Source organism: Hippocampus bargibanti, linkage group LG22, assembly GCF_051943395.1.
Source record: "Hippocampus bargibanti isolate YZ-2025 linkage group LG22, ASM5194339v1, whole genome shotgun sequence".
Lineage (NCBI taxonomy): Eukaryota > Metazoa > Chordata > Actinopteri > Syngnathiformes > Syngnathidae > Hippocampus > Hippocampus bargibanti.
In genome coordinates this window covers 3,939,546-3,959,354 of record NC_142755.1, presented here as the reverse complement: position 1 = coordinate 3,959,354, position 19,809 = coordinate 3,939,546, and the positions used below count along the sequence as shown (strand labels likewise).

General features: G+C 41.3%; 1 protein-coding gene across 7 annotated transcripts in view; it reads right to left on the bottom strand.

Moving 5' to 3' along the window:
- The window catches only part of celsr1a (cadherin EGF LAG seven-pass G-type receptor 1a), a 44,545-nt gene that overhangs the window by 9,837 nt on the left and 14,899 nt on the right, over positions 1-19,809 (bottom strand). For 4 of the 7 annotated variants that reach the window (XM_088988599.1, XM_088988597.1, XM_088988598.1 and 1 more), the window contains exons 4-19: positions 19,548-19,770; positions 18,003-18,118; positions 16,883-16,971; positions 12,437-12,517; positions 7,984-8,141; positions 6,411-6,574; positions 6,203-6,328; positions 5,196-5,362; positions 4,167-4,352; positions 3,982-4,095; positions 3,303-3,477; positions 3,085-3,226; positions 1,838-1,958; positions 1,582-1,765; positions 1,214-1,315; positions 309-403 (exon numbers count right to left, since the gene is read on the bottom strand). In XM_088988599.1, coding sequence (XP_088844725.1) covers positions 309-403; positions 1,214-1,315; positions 1,582-1,765; positions 1,838-1,958; positions 3,085-3,226; positions 3,303-3,477; positions 3,982-4,095; positions 4,167-4,352; positions 5,196-5,362; positions 6,203-6,328; positions 6,411-6,574; positions 7,984-8,141; positions 12,437-12,517; positions 16,883-16,971; positions 18,003-18,118; positions 19,548-19,770 — 2,243 coding nt within the window. The remainder of the gene's footprint in view (positions 1-308; positions 404-1,213; positions 1,316-1,581; positions 1,766-1,837; positions 1,959-3,084; positions 3,227-3,302; positions 3,478-3,981; positions 4,096-4,166; positions 4,353-5,195; positions 5,363-6,202; positions 6,329-6,410; positions 6,575-7,983; positions 8,142-12,436; positions 12,518-16,882; positions 16,972-18,002; positions 18,119-19,547; positions 19,771-19,809) is intronic. The other 3 variants (XM_088988601.1, XM_088988602.1, XM_088988603.1) reach the window with 1 other exon arrangement.

Genomic DNA, 19,809 nt, shown 5'->3' with positions numbered 1-19,809 from the left:
TTTGTTACAGCTTTGCTATATAAATCAATATGTATGTATTGTATTTTATAGAGCCGCCACCATTTCAAGCTCAGATAACTCCAGACCCATATAACTTAGGAATTAACATTTTTACTGATTAAAGAAGAGAGTCTATTGTTTATTACACCGCATTGAATGTTTATGTAGTCCTAAAACTAAATATTCTGTCGGTCCTGGAATTTAAGTGAAAATAACAAAAACCCTAGCACCGGAGTGGACACATTATTTTGCACATCATGTGGCAGTGAATGTGTTAAAATAATCAGCAAATCGGGCGCAGTCGTCACCAGTTTCGTGAGCTGGGTGAAGGAGGCGGTGGTGCAGTTGAACAGCTCGGGCGACAACCAGCCTTTCTCGTCACTGCAGTGTCGAATGGCCGTACCTAAACATGTAAGAAGCAATAACATAATAAATACATAAATAACATTCAAAAAATACATTAAAAATACAATAAAAAAATCAATAACATCAAAAAACAACCCACAAAAAACATTAACATAAAAAATACACAAACAAAAATAAAGAACATAAAAATAAGTAAACAAAAAAATCAATAAAATCCAAACAATACATAAAAAACAATAGCATTAAAAATATACAAAATAAAAAACTCAATAACATATAAAAATAAATAAATAAAACATCAATAATATAAAAATAAGTAAATAAAAAATCAATAACATTCAAAAAATTCATCAAAAACAATAGCATAAAAATGTACAAAAAAAGAAAAAATCAATAACATAAAAAAATCAACAAAAAAAATACAAAAGAAAAAAAGAAAAAAAATCAGTAACAGAAAAAAATTATAAATTAAAAAAATTAAAAATTAATGACGTAAAATAAATACTCATTGCAGCCCCACAAAAAAAAATATTTAGCGTATGCCATGTTGTATTTATTTTGTAAAAGGCAAAACTACCACGACTGAAAGCTCTTTGTTGACATGCAAAGCCCCCCCCCCCCCACCGCCTTGTTTTCCTTAAAAGCCCAAACGCCAGACCCAAAAGTCAGCAAAAAAAATAAATAAACTCCCTAATGACTCTACAGTGACAACAAAGATGCCATGGCGACGGTCTCAAGACTCTCACTCCAGTCGGTAATTCCCAAACCGCACTTCACTTGAACAACAAATCACCAAATCGGATCAAACGTGATAACATATTTGCACGTCACCTCGGACATGACTCACCAAAAGACCCTTTGGGGCAGTTTGTAGCGGCGGGACGTCCGAACTTGGTCTTGGGCCACCAAATTCCGGCGTCAAACGCTTTAGGGCAGCCTTCGTAAACCACTGCGGAAGAAAGAATTTTTGTCAGTTTTCCTGCGGCTGTGAGCGCAAAAGAAAATGACCTTGTGACCTACGGGTCCTCAAACCAATTTAAAGTCCCGACACGTTTTATTTGCTGACACCCTGAGCGCCAGCGCTACTCTTCCCCCATCTTCTATTCAGCGTTACTGTATGCCAAGCTCGCCTCTTCTGCTCGACTAACCACCGACAAAGGCGCAAAATGAGCGATTCAAACCCCTGACGACCATCCCCGTCCACCAATCACGTACCTTGGCATCCGTTGGGTGTGACTTCGGCAAAGGGGTTATCGCAACGGTTGCACCGGCGACCGATGACGCCACCCTTGCAAGAACACTGGCCGGTGAGCGGGTGACACGATCGGTGCTCGGAGCCGACGGAGAAGCAGTCGCAAGGATAGCAGGTGTTTTCTCCTTCTGGACGGTAGTGGTTCTCCTGCGGGTATTGGTGGAGGATTAGATAATTAGACAGAAATGTGGGTGTGAATTCGGGTAATCGGGATCGGACCTTGCAGCGGCACTCTCCCGTGGTCTTGTTGCAGTCGCTATGAAATCCCCTGGCGGTGTCGCAGCGGCACGGGCCGCAAACGGGGGTGCCCCACCAGCCTTGAGGACACGGTTTCTCCACCCTTGGTTTAACACAGGGATAACGTAAAGCGCTGATCAGACCTCTGGTAATGTTTATTTCCTTGTTAGTGCTTTGTTTATGTCCATGTTAGCGCTTTGTTACAGCTTTAGCTGTTGTTAAAGACCTATACAAATCAATATGTATTGTATTGTATTATCTCGCATGTGGCGACTATGCGGGTGCTAATCAGCAACTAGCAGCTAATCTGATTGCTCCTTATCTACAATAAACTTCCTTTGCGTATCTTTCTTGCTGAGTGTGACTCAAGCATTTCAATGCTTTGCTGTGCTAAGACCCATTGAGATCTACGGTTCCGCACGGGTGACGGAGACTAAACACCCACAGAGGACCAGTCAAGCGTGGCAGTGTGAATCCGGAAGGCTGGATGATGTGTATCGTTGCATAAAATAAATAGTGTATTTTCTGGTGTATTAGGCACACCGGAGTATAAGGCGCACCCACCGTGAATAGTGTATTTTCAAACTTTTTCCATATATGAGGCGCACCGGACTACAAGGCGCACCTTCAATAAATGAAAGTTCTCCAAATATAATATACAGTGATACCTTGGCTTGCGAACTTAATTGGTTCCCAGACAGAGTGTGTAAGGTGAAAAGTGTGTATCCCAAAAATTAATTTCCCATAGGAAACCATTAAAATGAGAATAATCCATTCCCAGGTCCCCATAAAACTTAATTTCCTACTTTCTAATTTTCTAAGCCTTAAAACTACACAAAATATACTTCATCGGCTGCCATTTTCTTGTTAGGAGAAGGGGCTCGTTCGCGAACGACATATCACTCATTGTGGCGCTGTGTGTATCCCAAAAAATAGTTTGTATGCCAAGGTGTAATGTAATGTTCGTAAATCGGAAAGTTCGTAAGCCAATGGTATCACCGTGTAAAGGTTTTCCAAATATAAGGCACACCATGACATAAGGTGCTCCAGTAGAGGCTGGGGTTATGCACGACTTCTACGGGGGATTTACGCAGGGTCATCTTTTGAAGAAAATCAAGCCTTTTGGGTGAGCGTTATTCACCCGGAAAATACGATAGGTGGGAATCTATTCAAAGGCCTCGCCAATTAAATTGTTTGTGTACTTAAGAAGGTGTCATTGAGTGACTTACTTATTTTCGCAGTACTGCCCGTAGTAATTTTGTCCGCACTCACAAGTATAGCCGTGAGAGGAACTGGGCTTGCGAGCGCAGGTGGAAACATGCTCGCACGGGTTGAGCTGACAGGCGTCCACGCAGTCTTTTCCAAAATAGCCTGTGAGAGAAATCGGTGAGATGGAGGAGGTCGGGATATTTGCTTGGGTGTCGGAGGTTCGCTTTGGGGAGTCCACCTGGGTCGCACACGCAGGTGTGGGTGCTCCAATCGTCGCTGCAGTGGCTGTTCTCGGGGCAGATGTTAGCGTCGCAGGGGTCGGTCAAGTCGCAGCCGTCCTCCACGCGGATCTTCAGGCCGCGAGACATGATCACGTTGGCCACGTTGGTGGACGTCTCGCCCATGCGGACGCCCTGATGGACGGAGGGCGGAATGGGGACGTTAATCAAGGTGAATTATGTATTAAAATGCTGGTGGGATTTTGGTCATATTAACTAATTCACTGCCAGACGAAAATGTGTCCACGCCAGTGCGAGGTTTTTGTCATTTTTCACTCAAATTGCAGGACCCACAGAATATTGAGTTTTGGGACTACATAAACATTCAATTCAGGGTAAAAAAATGTTAGACTTTCTTTATTCACCAGGAAAAAAGTTAATTCCTAAGTTATATGGGTCTGGAGTTATATGAGCTTGAAATGGGGGCACCTGTCCAAAATATAACACAATGCATACATATTGATTTATATAGCACTTTAACAACAACTGAAGCTGTAACAAAGCGCTAACATGGACAAAAGACAAATCCAGCCCTCTCGTGGAAGGGAAAAAGCATTGCCAGAGGTCTGACCAGCGCTTTATCTGCACAAATAAATTGGGGAATGGCAGTGAATGAGTTCGTTTCATTTCTGCGCTGACCTGAATGCAACCGACAAATCCTTTCCTGACATGGTTACCCTCTCCTGGCAACCCGCCGACATGAAGACTTTGGAGCTTTAAACCTGGCAGGTCGTTGCCAATCACCACCGACTTCTGTTTCGGAAAAAAAAAACACTTAATAGACGCACGACGAGAATAAAACTGAAAAAATAAAAAGGTGATACCTTATACATGCCGTGGTCCAAGGAAACGGCAGCAACGTATCTGAGCGCCTTGCCGTCCTTGACACTTCTAAGCTCCACCAACAGGTGGTGCCACTCGCCGTCGTTGACCCGAACTTGCGGAAAACTCATGGACGCCACCATCTGTTCCATTTGCAGCACTTCCATTCTCACTTGCTGCTCACTCACCTGCGCAAATAGACAGCATAAAAAAAAAGCTAGCTAGCTAGCTAAATAGCTCAATAGTTAAAAAGAAAGAAATGATGAGCGCTAGCTACCTATCTAAATAGCTAAATAGCTAGATAAAAAGAAAGAGAGCTAGATAGCTAGTTAGATAGCAAGATGGAGACATAAAAAGAAAGAAATGATGAGAGCAAGCTAGATAAAAAGAAAGGAATGATGAGACCTAGCTTGATAGATAGATAGCTAGATAGATAAAAAAGAAAATGATGAGAGCTAGCTAGGTAGCTAGATCGCTAGATAGAGCGCTAGATAGATAAAAAGAAAGAAATGATGAGAGCTAGCTACATAGCTCGATGGATAAAAAAAAGAAAGAAATGATGAGAGCTAGTTAGTTAGCTGGATAGACAAAAAGAAAGAAATGATGAGAGCTAGCTAGATAGCTAGATAAAAGAAAGAAATAATAAGAGCTAGCTAGATGGATAAAAAAGATAGAAATAATGAGAGCTAGCTAGTTAGCTAGATAGATAAAAAGAAAGAAATGATGAGAGCTAGCTAGAAAGCTAGATAGATAGGTAGATAGATAAAAAGAAAGAAATGATGAGAACCGGATATCTAGTTAGCTAGATAGCTAGATGAAATGAAAGAAATAATGAGAGCTAGCGAGGTAGCTAGATAGCTAGTTAGATAGCTAGATAGATAAAAATAAAGAAATGATGAGAGCTAGCTAGAAATCTAGATAGATAGCTAGATAGATAGTGAGATAGCTAGATAGATAAAAAGAAAGAAATGATAGCTAGCTAGCTAGATAGCAAGATAAAAAGAAATTATGATAGGTTGGGTGTCACTCACCATGAGGCTGATGGTGGATGAGGAGCCGGCGTTAGCTTGCATCAAAGTCCCGGCCGGCTGGCGCGTCCGGAACATGAGGCCCATGTACCAGGGGATGGCGATAGTGACGTCCGGCTCGCTCCACGACACTAGCGCCTTACCGTCAAAGAACTGAGGCGATGGCATCACTGTTGGCATGAACCGAAAAAATAAATAAAGCTGTGGTGCTCACAAGCGGGCTAATGACGGCACAAAGAGCGCATTTGTTCAAGGGCTTTAGCGCAATAAGTCGGTAAGCACGGCGCGTCGGGAAACTAGCGCTGTCGTCAGAGCATAGTTGGCCTTTAGATTCTATTAGATGAGACTTTATTTGCAAAAACTAAATACAGAAGCTGCTGTAACGGCAGCCACTCTCGTGGCGCCATCTTGAAGTCAAAAACAAAAAAAAATACGATCAAAGCCTCCTTTTCACCAGTGGATCAGGGAAATCATAGTGGAGTCTCCACGTCTGCTACAAGCTAAACGTCGAAAGCAAACGCAAAGCTGTGGCATTCCTTGACGAAAACAGACTGTCTCACATCTCCTGTCCCACGTCAATCCGCATCAATTCCAAGCCGCGACAAATGGGACAAATGGGTGAAAAATGGGACTCTGCGGTAAAACTTGGGGTTATTTTTGTCGCTGAATCACATAATTGAGATAGCATGGGTGAAATCTACACGCAAATGCGAGAAATTGTGTTTTATGCAAAGTCATCCGTTTGTTAGCTCATTTGTTGTGACTGCGAGATGAGTCACACACATAAACTACTTCCTGGTAGGGCTAAAAACACACACACTTGCGACTCAGCTGTATATAAACACACGCGGGGCACGCAGACGCAAGCTCAAGCACGCAGATTTGGAGACACGCCTGGAAAGTAAAAACGCTGACAGGCGCAAAAACATATTTCCACTGTTATCAATAAATTGACAAGAGGGATATTTACGGAGATAAAGAACGCGTCACATGACTTGATTTTTCCTTACCTTGTTCGCAGTTCCTGCCGCCATATCCCGTTGGGCAGTCGCAGCTGTACGTGTTCCACTTGCTAACGCACACGCCGCCGTTCATACACACACCGGGTGTACAGAAGTTTCTTTTCGAAGGACACCCTAAAAACATTCGCATCCGGGGGAGGGTGTAAAAGTTAGCTAGTATATACAGGAGCGCTATTCGGAGTTCAATTTCACCGACCTGCCGTTGTGCCGTTGTTAGCAATGTAGCTAGCCATGTCGACAGCTCTGCTGTCGATGCTAAGGTTCCGCATGCAGCCCACAAAGTCTCGATTTTGCACTGGGAAGTCTTCGGGTAAGTTGGGGACGCCACCGAGCAAGAGCGGTCCGGTCAAATCCAGCGATCTGAAGGAGATGTCAAAATAAAATCAGCTGATATGTAATTAAAGAAAATTCAAAAATACCCAAAAAATAAATTGAATACAATAAAAAAAAATACAAAAATATAAAATAAAACAATAAAATACAAAAAAAACACAAAAAATAAAATAAAACAAAAAAATTGCGATAAAATAAAATATAATAAAATACAAAAAATAAATTAAATAAAATGACAAAATAGAAGAATTACAAAAAATAAAATAAAATACAAAAACATTAAATAATAAAATACCAAAATAAAAAGAAAATAACATACAAAAACTAAATTAAAAAAGAATAAAATAGAATACAAAAATTAAAAACATAAATAAAATAAAATAATAAAATACAAAAATTACAAAAACTAAAATAATATACAAAAATAAAATAAAACAAAATACAATACACAAAATACAATAAAATATAATGCAAATATAGAAAAATAAATTACAGTAAAGTATCGTTATATCGATATTCTCGGGAGTCGGAAAAAATATCGATATAACCGGACTATCGATATATCCGATCCTGCGGCATGTAAATTTTCTCCTTGCGTTCATAGAAATAGTATCGTAATAAGCAGTACTATCGATATAACGAGACTTTACTGTAATTAAATAAAATAAAAAAAAATTACAAACAATTAAATAAAAATAAATAAATAAAACAAAATAAATTACAAAAAATAAAGCAAGATAAAATAAAATAATATACAGAAAATAAAATAAAATACAGAAAATAAAAGCATATACCAAAAAAAATAATAAAATACAAAAACTACAAAAAGTAAAACAACACTATGTGAGAAATTATTCCAAGAAAAATAAAATCTAAGTGAATTAATGGCCCTAAGCCTGTCACAAGGCTAAGCTGCTAGCATCAGAGCGAGTCCGATCAGGCATTTGTGGGTCAGGTAAGTGGGGGCTGCTTACAAAACATCAAACGCCGACAGCGTTTGAGAGACTTAAAAGTGACACAATAACGCACAAAGAAAGCCTTAAACTTCTGAATGCTGAGATGTTTGCATAAACAGTGCATTCTCAGGTCAAGACTGTCTCAGGCGGGATGGATGTCGCATTAGGAAGTTGACGAAGTATTTAGTGGATTTCATTTTTCATTTTAAGCGCGACTTACAAAAAAAGAAAAACTGGGGTCATTGAAGTGGCAAAATGTTGTATTTTTGTCAGCAATTGAACATTGTAGCAAAGTTATAGTAGTGTGTTTCATTGTATCAATGCTTAAGCTAATGCTAGCTAGCTAGCTTTTTCCTTCTATTATATGTCCAAATGTTTTTTTTTGCCCTCAAATGAGCAATATTATTAAAATGTGCACTCTATTTAAGTCTGCGTTTATTAAAAGTTATTTATAAAGTTATGATGCTTGTTTTTTTTTACTTTTTCTGTCCGGTCTGTGTTCCCTGAGCGGCGCACGAGTAGTTCCCAATCTGCTTCCCGAAGCGGATCGCCATGGAGATGTCGCAGTCATCCACAGCCACCACTGCCACTTTCTCCCCGGAGGGTCCGTGGGGGATCCCCAGGCGGCCGATGTTTGCCTGGAAAAAAAACATGAAAATTGTTTGTTTTTTTTAACTCAAAATTAACTCATTCTCCGCCATTCGCAAATTTATTTGGTAATTGAAAATATGACGTAGAGCGCCATTCCCGACCGAATTCGTTCTGGTTTTGTTTTTTCATGCTTGGGCGCCGATAAAGCGCTAGCCATGGCCTCTGGTAATATTTTTATTATTTTCCACAAGGGAGCAGCATTTCCCCCTTTTCCATGTTAGCGCTTTATTCCAGCTTCAGCTATTGTTAAAGCGCGATATAAACCAATATGTATGTATTGTATTGTATTGTATTGTATTGTGTACAGCCGCCCTCATTTCAAGCTCATATAACTCCAGACCCAAGAACGTGGCACCACACAAACTCGACTCCTGTGCTAACTTTCCCCGTTTCACAATCTGAAGTACCCTAACTTCTCTCTGGCTTACGACGGTTCAAAGAAAGGCCCATTGTCGCCCTCCGGTTCGCTCACACCGACCGGTTAACAAACTAGGCTAATGCCTCCACCGTGACTCGGCTAATATGGATCAGATTAGAAAATCAGGGGGTATCAATTCCTTGATATTTGTTTATTTATTCCATTTTTAAATATTATTAAACATCAGAAGGAGCAGTTTAACAACGCAAAGTCTCCACGGTACAGTAGCGCAGAGGAAACAGAGCTGTCTGACCACCGGCAGAGGAACGTGTCATGACAGCAATTAGGATCTCAGCATCCCATTGTGAGCTCAGTCAAGCAAGAAGCAGATGAGATGAAGACGAGAAGTAAAAGAGGAAGGAAGGAAGGGGAGGGAAAAACAGCGTAAGGGGGGTGCGAAAGAACCAAGACCACGAGTGGGATAACTGAAATTGGTTTGAGAATAAAACGGAGGGTCAAAAAGGAGCCTGGAAAGTCATTCTCATCCAAAGAGCTTCGTCAGCGAACTAAAATTGTGCTGGTAACTCTGGTAACTTTTCCGGTTAATTTAGATTGTGTTTACACACAGACTTCTTATGTTGTTACCACATACTGTAGGCTTGGTCATGCTGATGAGGTGATACCATAGCTAATGGGGCAATCAGAGCCAGGCATAGAACATTAGAGCTAATCAAACAGAACAGAAAAAGTCATCAGATTAGCTTCAGGGAGTAGTCCACTGCTCCAACCTACCTGAGAGCAGGGATGTATCAGGGCAGAAGTCCACCACCTCTGTCCATTAGGGATATATATATAGGGCCAGAGTTACCAGCCTGACTCTGATTACCCAAGCCTGGCTCCGATTGTCCCATTAGCTATGGCATCACCTCATCAGCATGACTAAGCCGACGTGGTAACAACCTAAGAAATCTGTGTATAAACATGATCTAAATTAAACCTCAGTTTGGTAACTGAGGTTTACGTTACCAGCACAACTTTAGTCCGCTGACGAAGCTCTTCAGATGAGAAGCGAAACATCCGACACCTTCAAAAAAAGTACAGATGACGGCTGAAGCAACCTTTTCGTCAGTTTCCAGGCTTCTTTTTTGACCCCCCCTGTTCAGTAAGAAAGTACACTTGCAAGCTCCCCCCCATGAGACTCTACTATAGACCCCGCGCCCTCCCACCACCCCCAAACGCAGACAGTTAAAGATTCCCTCTCTCTTAGGTGTCATCTCCAGGGGCGATCAGGCTTGTTGCAGCTATGGCGACGGACGCACTTGAGCTACAAAAGACCAGCGGGGGCAGGGAGAAGGAGTTGTGAGGTTAAAAAAAAAGGGGGGGGGGTGACAAGGACGCTACAGGCCGAAATGACATCAGAGTACATAGCGGCCAAAACCTCAGCGACAAGCCCACACACACACCATTTGACACCTCCATCATCATTAGCTTCCTGTCAACATGATGACTTTGCCAAGGCGCTCCAGGCTAACTAAAAAAAAAAAAAAAAAAGATTGAATATCACGCAAATACATTTCCTCGCCGTCTTGTCAAAAGAACCATCAAAATGAGTAACGAACAAGCTGGGAAAATGTGTGAAGACGGATGGAGAGACGGGAGAAGGATGTGTGGATGTTTGTAGAGTGAGCGAGGGGTCGCGTTTGGGCGCGAGGAAGGAAGCCAGCGAGCAGCGCGGCAGACGACCAATCGCTTTAGAACGATAATAAAGGAAGACGGGGGCAAAGGCGGACTTTTATTTGATTTGGGAAGGCTGAAGGAAATTCCATTGTTTGGTGGACTCTTGGAGGACGACACACTCGAAAGGCACGCACACACACACACACACACACACACACACATTTTGTTTGACACAACCTTCAGCTATTTTCATTAACTCATTCACTGTCAGACAATGTGCAAAAAATGTGCAAAAAATTTGTCATTGTCACTCAAATTCCAGGACACACAAAATATTGAGTTTTAGGACTACATAAACATTGAATTCAACGGAAGAAACATTATATTCTTCTTTCATCAGAAAAAAAGTTAATTCCTAAGTTATAGGGGTCGGTAGTTATCTGAGCTTGAAATGGGGCGGCTCTAAAAAATACAATACAAACATATTGAAAGCTGTAACAAAACGCTAACATGGAAAAAAGGAAAATGCTGCCCCCTCGTTGAAGAGGAAAACATTGCCAGAGGTGTGACCAGCGCTTTATCGGCACCCCCCCCGCCCCAGAAGAAAAGCCAAAACCCAAACAAATTCGGAAATGGCGTTCCATATCAATTCCCGAATAAATTCCAAATATTATAATATATTATAAATATAATATTGAATTTTAGGACTACATAAACATTCAATTCAGCATGAAAAATCTTAGACTCTCTTATTTCACCAGAAAAAAAGTTAATTCCTAAGTTATAACGGTCTGCAGTTATCTGAGCTTGAAATGGGGGCAGATGTAGAAAATACAATACATACATATTGATTTATATAGCGCTTTAATCACAGCTGAAGCTGTAACAAAGCGCTAACATGGACAAAAGGGAAATGCTGCCCCCGCGTGGGAGGGAAAAACATTGCCAGAGGTCTGACCAGCGCTTTATCAGCACCCCCCAGAAGTAAAAAAAAAAAAAAAAGTCGCGCAATTCAGAAGTTGCATTAAAAATGTGCATATTTCAACTTTACCAACAGGAACAAAAAGTATAATCCATATGGAAGGGAAAAACATTGCCAGAGGCCATGGCCAGCGCTTTATCAGCACCCAAACAAGAAAAAAAAAAAAAGCAACACCCGAACAAATTCGGGAATGGCGCTTTACATCATATTTTCAATTCCCGAATCAATTTGTGAATGGCAGTGAATGAGTTAAAAATATTTTTTTGTACTCATGTATAGTTGAATTAAATATTTTTGGGGCGCATTTTCACACACAGGTTAGCATGTCAGCGCTTGGGATTCGCGTCCGTATGACCTCACCTCCCCCGTGGCTGTGTAAACTTAGACGTGTGAATTATTCACGCGCACAAAAGGCCTACGTTCAAGACTATACGTTTACCGCCCGTACTCGTCAAGTCGCTGGCGCTGCTCTCCGTCGGCATAACAGATGGACGGCGGCCATTGTTTTGTGGAAGATCGAAAAAGAAATGTTGGGATGCGGCGAAGGCGTGAAGCAAAGGTAACCGTATCCTCGATGGAACGGTTGAATTAACGTTATCGGGTGACACGGGAGGTATAGTTCGGAGTTGGACCGTCATCACACGAAGCGTTATTACATTCCAATGGAGAATAAAATATATTTCAAAAATCAAGTTAGCAATGCTAAGCTACAATCCAGATTTTTTTTGGTACAAATATTTACTGAATATGACTTTTAGTAACACTTGTTATGGCAATTTTTGCTTCTTCTAAGCTAGCCTTTGATAAGCATGACAAAGCTAGCCCCACTAAACAACCCAAGTTAGCATTCCAATTTCAAGAGAATTTCATGTTAAATCAATATCGACACACAGAAGGAAAACAAGCTATGCTAACGCGAGCTAGTAAGCTAATATTTCCTTTCCGACAAGGTGCCGCAAAAAATGTACAATTCAAGAAATGGTAACCATGGTAACAACGCCAAGTACGTGTGTTCTGGATTTTTGTTGATGTTTGACTTCCCTAAAAGTGTGAGCGATAAGAATATAGCTATCAAAACGCTAATGCTAACCCAAATAGCTAAAGCGTCACAACAAGCTGAAACGTCACCACGGTAGAAAAGTAGCATGACAGGAAAAGTCCACAAAACAACTCCCAAACCAGAAAAACAACTAAACGACGACAACTACAACACATTGAGTCACCAAAGTGGGGGAGAGGCGGGGATGCAAGAGGTCAAGGGTTACCTCCTTCTGCATTAGCTCCAGCCAGGCGGTATAAAGCGGAAGCCGCAGAAGCCCGCTGGAGTCCACCAGACTCCCCCCGTCCTGGTCCGAGAGAGAGACAACCGCATTAGATAGAGCTGCGTGTTTATCTGATTAGGGGGGGGGGGGTCGCCTCAAAATAATGTTGCGGCTTGGAATTGAAGCGGATTTACGTGGGACGGGAGATGTGCGTCTGTTTTCGTCAATGGATGCTACAGCTTCGTGTTTGTTTTCAAACATTTAGCTTGTAGCAGACGTGCACATTTCACCATGAATTCCTCAATCCACTGGCGAAAAGGATGCTTTGACCCTCTCCTTTTTTATCTAGAACCGCTTCATGCAACAAAGAGGGTGCAGAAAGTGCTTAAGATTGAATGACTGTGTCTTTGTGTTGTCATATTATTTTGTTTTTTTTACTTCAAGATGGTGACGCGAGAGTGTCTGCCTTTACAGCAGCTCTTGTATTTTGTTTTTTCTACTTCTTTTTTTCCTTTCGTCTTACTTTCATCACTTTGCGGCTGTGAAATGTAAATTTATCCACTGCAAGGCTAATAAAAGCTAATTCAATCCAATTCCTTGCTAACATACACTTTATAAAGCGGGATACGCTATGATGCAGTTCCAAAACAATGGTGGACGTTAGCGTTGTTACCAAGGAAACCACGACGCCATTTTGTGTTGACCAAAAAGGGAACAAGCAATATCCTGTTTCATCAATCCAACATGGCCCCTTTCTGTCTATCCACTGTGACATTTTTTTTGTTTTTTTTTAACGAAGACAACAAAGCGATGATAACCGTTTTTCCAACGTCCAATAAAGCGCATGCCGATGGCGGATGGCCATCGCCGAAGTATTTGGCACTGCGCCGTGAAGTCACTTGACGTGTACAGTAACGCGAAAGGGCGATTCCACGCCTGCCTTGAGGCCACACGCCGTCAGCAGAAGCGCAAATTGTCAGGCTACTTTGCTGATAACGCTCGGCTCGGCCTGTCTGGGAATGTTGTCGACGCCTACAGTATATGTAAAAAAAACAAACGATGTGGTATGCTTTGGACACAACGGCTTGCCAAATGGCAAAATCCTCATCGGTTACCCCGGCGACCGCTCGTCCTCTATATCTTTTGTTTTAGAGCCAAGGCACCCCGGCCGGGTCTGCTGATGAACTGCCCTAGTAAAATAAATAATTAATGTGGGGGGGGGGGGGGGGTATGTAGTGTCTGCCGACCCCCCCGCGCTCTTACGCAATCTTTAACCGTCTCATCATGTGACCCACTAAAGTACCTTCTGTGCGTGCGTGCATTGTGTGTCCTTATAGGAGTTGTTAACACATGAGTGGGCTCATATGAGCCTCTATTCAATTTCCATCATCGTGATCGCGTGCGAGTGGCGATTCGTTTTGACATACGGAGCGTCCGATCGTACATTCGGCCATATGGATATGCTTTTTTTTCTCCATGTTGGGAAAGACTTGAAATGGACATTTTTAATGCAACTTGTGAGCAACTTCTTTGATTTTTTAATAAGAATAATCATCATCATAATCATATATTTCATCTATAGGTGCCGTTCAAATCTCTCAAGGATAATTTATAGTCACAGGATAACTCATTCACTGCCATTCCCGAATGTATTTACTGGTTAAGGATGATACATGCAAGGTCAAAAAAAAAAAAAATAAATACAAAATAAATGCACATTTTCATATAAAAGTTAAAAATAATACAAAATATTTGTTTCATTCACTGCCATTGCCGAATTTATTTGGGAATTGAAAAGGATTACGTAGAGCGCCATTCCTGAATTTGTTCTGGTTTTTTTTTTGGGTGCGTTTGAAGCTTCGGTCAGACCTCTGGCAATGTTTTTTCCTCCCACAAAGGGGGCAGTGTTTACCTTTTGTACAGCCATCCCCCATTTCAGGCTTATATAACTCCAGACCCATATAACTTAGGAATTAACTTGTTTTTCTCGCGGAGGGTTACCGATAAAGCGCGGGTCAGACCTCTGGCAATGTTTTTCCCTTTCACAAGGGGGTAGAATTTGCTTTTTGTCCATGTTAGCGCTTTGTTACGGCTTCAGCTGTTAAAGCGCTAAATAAACCAATATTGCATTGTATTTGGGACACCCGCCCTCATTTCAAGCGGAAATAACTCCAGACCCATATCCTTTAGGAATTAACTTTTTTTCTTGGGTGCGTTTGAAGCTTCGGTCAGACCTTTGGCATTGTTTTTCCCTCCCACAAGGGAGCAGCATTTCCCTTTTGCCCCCATTTGAGGCTGAGATAACTGTAGACCGATATAACTTAGAACTTACTTTTTGTTTTTCTATCGGGGGTGCGGATAAAGCGCTGCTCAAACCTCTGGCAAAGTTTTTTTCCCTTCCACAAGGGGGCAGCATTTGCTTTTTGTCCATGTTAGCTCTTTGTTACAGCTTCAGCTGTTCTTAAAACACTATATAAATCAACATGTATTGTATTGTATTTTGTACATGCACCCCCATTTCAAGATCATATAACTCCAGACCCATATCACTTAGGAATTAACTCTTTTTTTTCTGATGAAAGAAAAGAGTCTACGGTTTCTTACGCTGCATTGAATGTTTATGTAGTCCTAAAACTCAATATTCTGTGGGTCCTGCAATTCGAGTGACTATGACAAAAACCCTGGCACTGGACTGGACCTATTTTGCACACGGTCCGGTAGTGAATGAGTTAATTAAATGTGAGTCGCTCGTGTTTGCGTTTTAAAGATGCATAAATCTCAATTTACGTCCTGTTCGAAGCTTTAAAAGCTTGGCTGACATGCATCTGGGTTACATCATCTTTCAAAGTCTCCTTTAGGGCTAGACAAGAACATACGTATTTTAAGAAAAAATGGCTATTGTGTGCTGCATATGTTGACACCGACCCCTCCAGGAAGCGTTGCGAGGGTTTCATTTACAGATTCCCTCTGATCATTCAACACGCGTGAATTATTGTCGGCCTTTGGCTGACGTGAAAGTATGCGTTGGCCGCTTTGTAAATCTTTGCGGGACATTGTTCCACATGGCTCCACCCTGGTGGTACTTGTGATGATACACTTTTGATGAAAAACAAAAAATGAAAGGCCAAATTAAAGGGAAGCCACGCAGAACAGAGGCGCAACACAGACTGTGTTGCCAAAACTGTCAGTGAGGGATGGAGTTTATTTGGGGCATCCCTGTCATTGCAGAATTCCAAAATACATTCACTTATGGAAAATGGGGTACGCTATATTCCACGCAGCAATAACGAGGCACTCTAGAGCAACCGTGTTAGGTGAAAATCTCTGCACAAGCGCAGACCCAAAAATACAAATAAATAAGAAACTTATGTATATACTACACAGTATGTGATTTTGTTCATTCTGTAATTTGCGTGCACTCATGGCCAACAACAAGGCACTCTAAAGTGGCCGTTGAAAAATGTTTAATTCATTCATTGCCATTCCCGAATTTATTCGGGAATAGAAAATATGATGTAGCACTCTGTCATATTTTCATTTTGTTATATTTGTATTATTTTTATTTCTTTTTTCAATTCATTAATTTTGATCCAAAGTAAAATAAATACATATTTTTAATTTAAATGCTAAAAAAAATGAAAACATTTTTTTTTTAACTCATTCACAGCCATTCACGAATTTATTCGGGAATTGAAACTATGACGTACAGCGGCATTTCTGAATTTGTTCGGGCATTGTTTTTTTTTTTGTTTAGGTGCCGATAAAGCGCTGGTAAGACCTCTGGCAATGTGTTTTCCCTTTTATGAGGTGGCAGCATTTTTTTCCATCTTCAGCTATTGTTAAAGCGCTATATAAACCAATATGTATGTATTGCCTTGTATTGTATTTTGAACATCAGCCCTCATTTCAAGCTCAGATAACTCAAGACCCATATCATTTAGGAATCAACTATTTTTTTCTGATAAAAGAAGAGAGTTTAAGCTTTCTTACACTGCATTCAATGTTGATGTCGTCCTAAAAGTCAATATTCTGTATGTCCCGCAATTCGAGTGACAATGACAAAAACCCTGGCACAGGACTGGACAATGTATCTCCAGTAGTAATAACGATTCGAATGACATCTTAAAGACTTTTTGGGCTTTGAGAGACAGACTGTCAATTTGTTTTGTGTGTTTTTGGAGCCATGTATGTTGAACTTTTAGTTATCGCTCACTGTCAGAGGTTAAAAGGGTTATCTCATTCCCAGCCTGCGTGAGAACGTACGAGAACAATAGCTGCAGGCTCTGGATGTTTGATGGGAAAATAATACTTGACGTGACTTGAAGGAGAAGCTACTCTCATATACTTTTACTCCTTAAAGTTAAGATATGAGAGACGTTTTGGTATAATTATTCGTATTGGTGTTAGGTTTCGTGGAGAGAAAAAAAAAATGCATAGGCAAATCCTGACCTTGTTGTAGTAATGGAGCTGCACGGAATGCCATAGGCCGTCACTGACGCCGCCCGAGATGAACGGGGACACGGTGGTCTTGGTCTCACCTGGAAAGTGTAGAGAAGATAATCCAAATGCAAATGGACGCTATTCAGTTTTAAATCGCGGTGCATGCGGATAGCGTGCTAGCTTGATGCTAGCCACACGCTGCGATCATCAATCACTGACTCGCCCTGAATAGATTTTTCCTCCCTCTCATTACCTTATAATCCACATTTAATGTGATAATTAGCCAACTCGGCTTTACAGTCATATTTCGGATTTGGCATAAGTCCCAAAACAGGATTCGAGTAATCGTATTGAACTGAAATCCTTCACCACGAACGCCCCCCACCCCCCGCACACCTCTCACGACCCCCATGGGAAAGTGGAGCGCGTTGGAAAACAACTCTGTTATGCTTTTGATCCGTAAGTTAGCGGTTAGCGGCGGTTAGCAGGGTACGTAATGTCAAAATGCACCCAAGTGTTAGCTTGCGTGGGTTTTTTTGAGACATGGAGTTGGGCCCTTAAAGAAAACACCAGGGGGAAACTGTAAATTGTGTGTATAAAGGATTGCTAATGATAAAATGAGAAGAAAGGAGCGCAGATGCCTATGTGGTCCTGCCGCAGCTTGGAATTGAAGCGGATTTACATGGGACAGCAGATCTGTTTTCGTCAATGGATGTTACAAGCTTCGTGTTTGCTTTCAACATTTAGCTTGTTGTATAGACCTGCACATTCCACTATGACATCCTTGATCCACTGGTGAAAAGGACGCTTTGATAATCTCCTCTTTCATCTAGAAACTGCTTCGTACAACAGAGTGCTTAAGTTTGAATGACTGTCTGTCTTTTGTGTCGTCATATTATTTGTCATTTAGTTATTTTGTTGTTGTTTTGACTTCAAGATGGCGCAGCGAGAGTGGCTGCCTTTACAGCAGCTCCTGTATTTTGTTTTTCTACATCTTCCTTTCCTTTCCTCTTACTTTCATCACTTTACAGCTGTGAAATGTAATTTTCTCCACTGTGAAGACTAATAAAGGCTCATCCAAATGTTAAGTTTGGATGTCCAATCAGGACGAAGAAGAAAATGGCCGAACCTCCAGAGAAGGTGAGTTGAATCTGCTCGTCAATGATTTCCAAAGCGATGAAGTCGTGTTTTTCGTTGAAGCGCCCGTTGTAGAGCAGCAGGGCGTTTCGTTCTCTTGTCGCAAACCTGGTGGAAAAAAAAATTCAAAATAGAACAATTTGACCATGATTTTTTTTCTTTCTCCTTAGCTTGGAAAATGGACGCTGCACTGAGGCGTCCATTTTCATAAAGTAGCTCTTCAAGAAAAGTGATTAAGAGAAAGCAGGAAATGTGTAACAGACGGGATGTGTGCCCGTACAATAGAAAAAGCGGCAAACCTGCCCGCGAGTGAACAAAGTTCACGTGCAAGTCGTTTGGGAACGCAAGGTGAGGGCAGAGGAGTCAGCCGGCAGATGCCAGCGAGCCAGGAAGTCGGCGGGGCTGTAGCCAGACGCTGATAAGGGAAACTCATCACAAAGACTTTCCTGTTTTGAGGCTAGCGCGCACACTTTTTTTTCACCCTCTCACCGTCATACGACAGATCATTATTGCCCCAACTTTCCTACCTTTGTACAGGAAGCAAAACAAGAATGTTCTGTTATGATATTGAACAGAGAATAACGAACACCTTTTTTGGGGAGGTTCCATCTTTTGGGTGTGGGTTTAAATCAAGTAAAATAAACAAATAAAAGAAAAACAACAAGTGAAAAACAGATCAGATGAGGTTTGATATAGATGCATCCAAATGTGTTAAATCTGGATCAATTCTCATGATCAATTCATGGTCAGGTTTCCTGTTATATCATAAATTATGACAGTCTAGCTAGCTACCTAGCTGGCTACCCAGCTATCTAACTAGCTATCTATAAGCTATTTAGCTATCTATTAGTTACCTAGCTATCTATTTGCTATCTAGCTATCTATTAGCTGTCTAGTTGGCTGGCTAGCTATCTAACTAGCTATCTATTAGCTATTTAGCTCTCTATTAGGTACCTAGCTATCTATTTGCTATCTATTTACTGTCTATTAGCTATCTATTAGCTGTATTGCTGGCTAGCTAGCTATCTAATTAGATCTCTATCTATCTAGCTATCTATTAGCTACCTAGCTTTCTATTTGCTATCTACTAGCTATCTAGCTGGCTAGATAGCTATCTATTGTCTATCTATCTAGCTGGCTAGCTATGTATTAGCTATGTAGCTATCTAGCTATCTAGCTATTAGTTAGCCATTAGCTATCTATTAGCTGTCTACCTGGCTAGCTATCTAACAAGCTATCTATAAGCTATCTAGCTAGCTATTAGCTACCCAGCAATCTACTTACTCCATATTAGCTGTCTAGCTATCTTCCTAGCTATCTATTAGGTATCTAGCTAGCTATCTTTTTATCTATTTGAGTTACTTCCGGGTTGAGTGAACGCTGGCGCGTGTGGCTGCTGCTGCTCACCCACAGAAAAGCGTATGCTGTAAAGTGACTTTGAGAGGACTGAACAGCACTTATAAATGAAATTTATTATTATTATTATTATTATTATTATTAAATAACAGGAAGACATGGGAATGAAAAACAAACTCACGTTAGCGAGACGGTAAAATGGAACCTTTGCCGCAGACCCCTGAAGGTGACGAAAGACTGTCCGGGGAAGCTCCGCGTGGTCATCTCGCAATAAGGTTTCTCGTACTCGCCGGGCATACAGTGGCACACGAAACCGCCGGCGTGCCGGTTCACGCATTCGCCACCGTTCTTGCACACGCCCGGGACGCAGCTATCCGACGAGGCGTTCAGTTCACAATGTTCGCCTAAGGAAAAAGCAGAGGGAATTAGTCAGAGGCCATTTT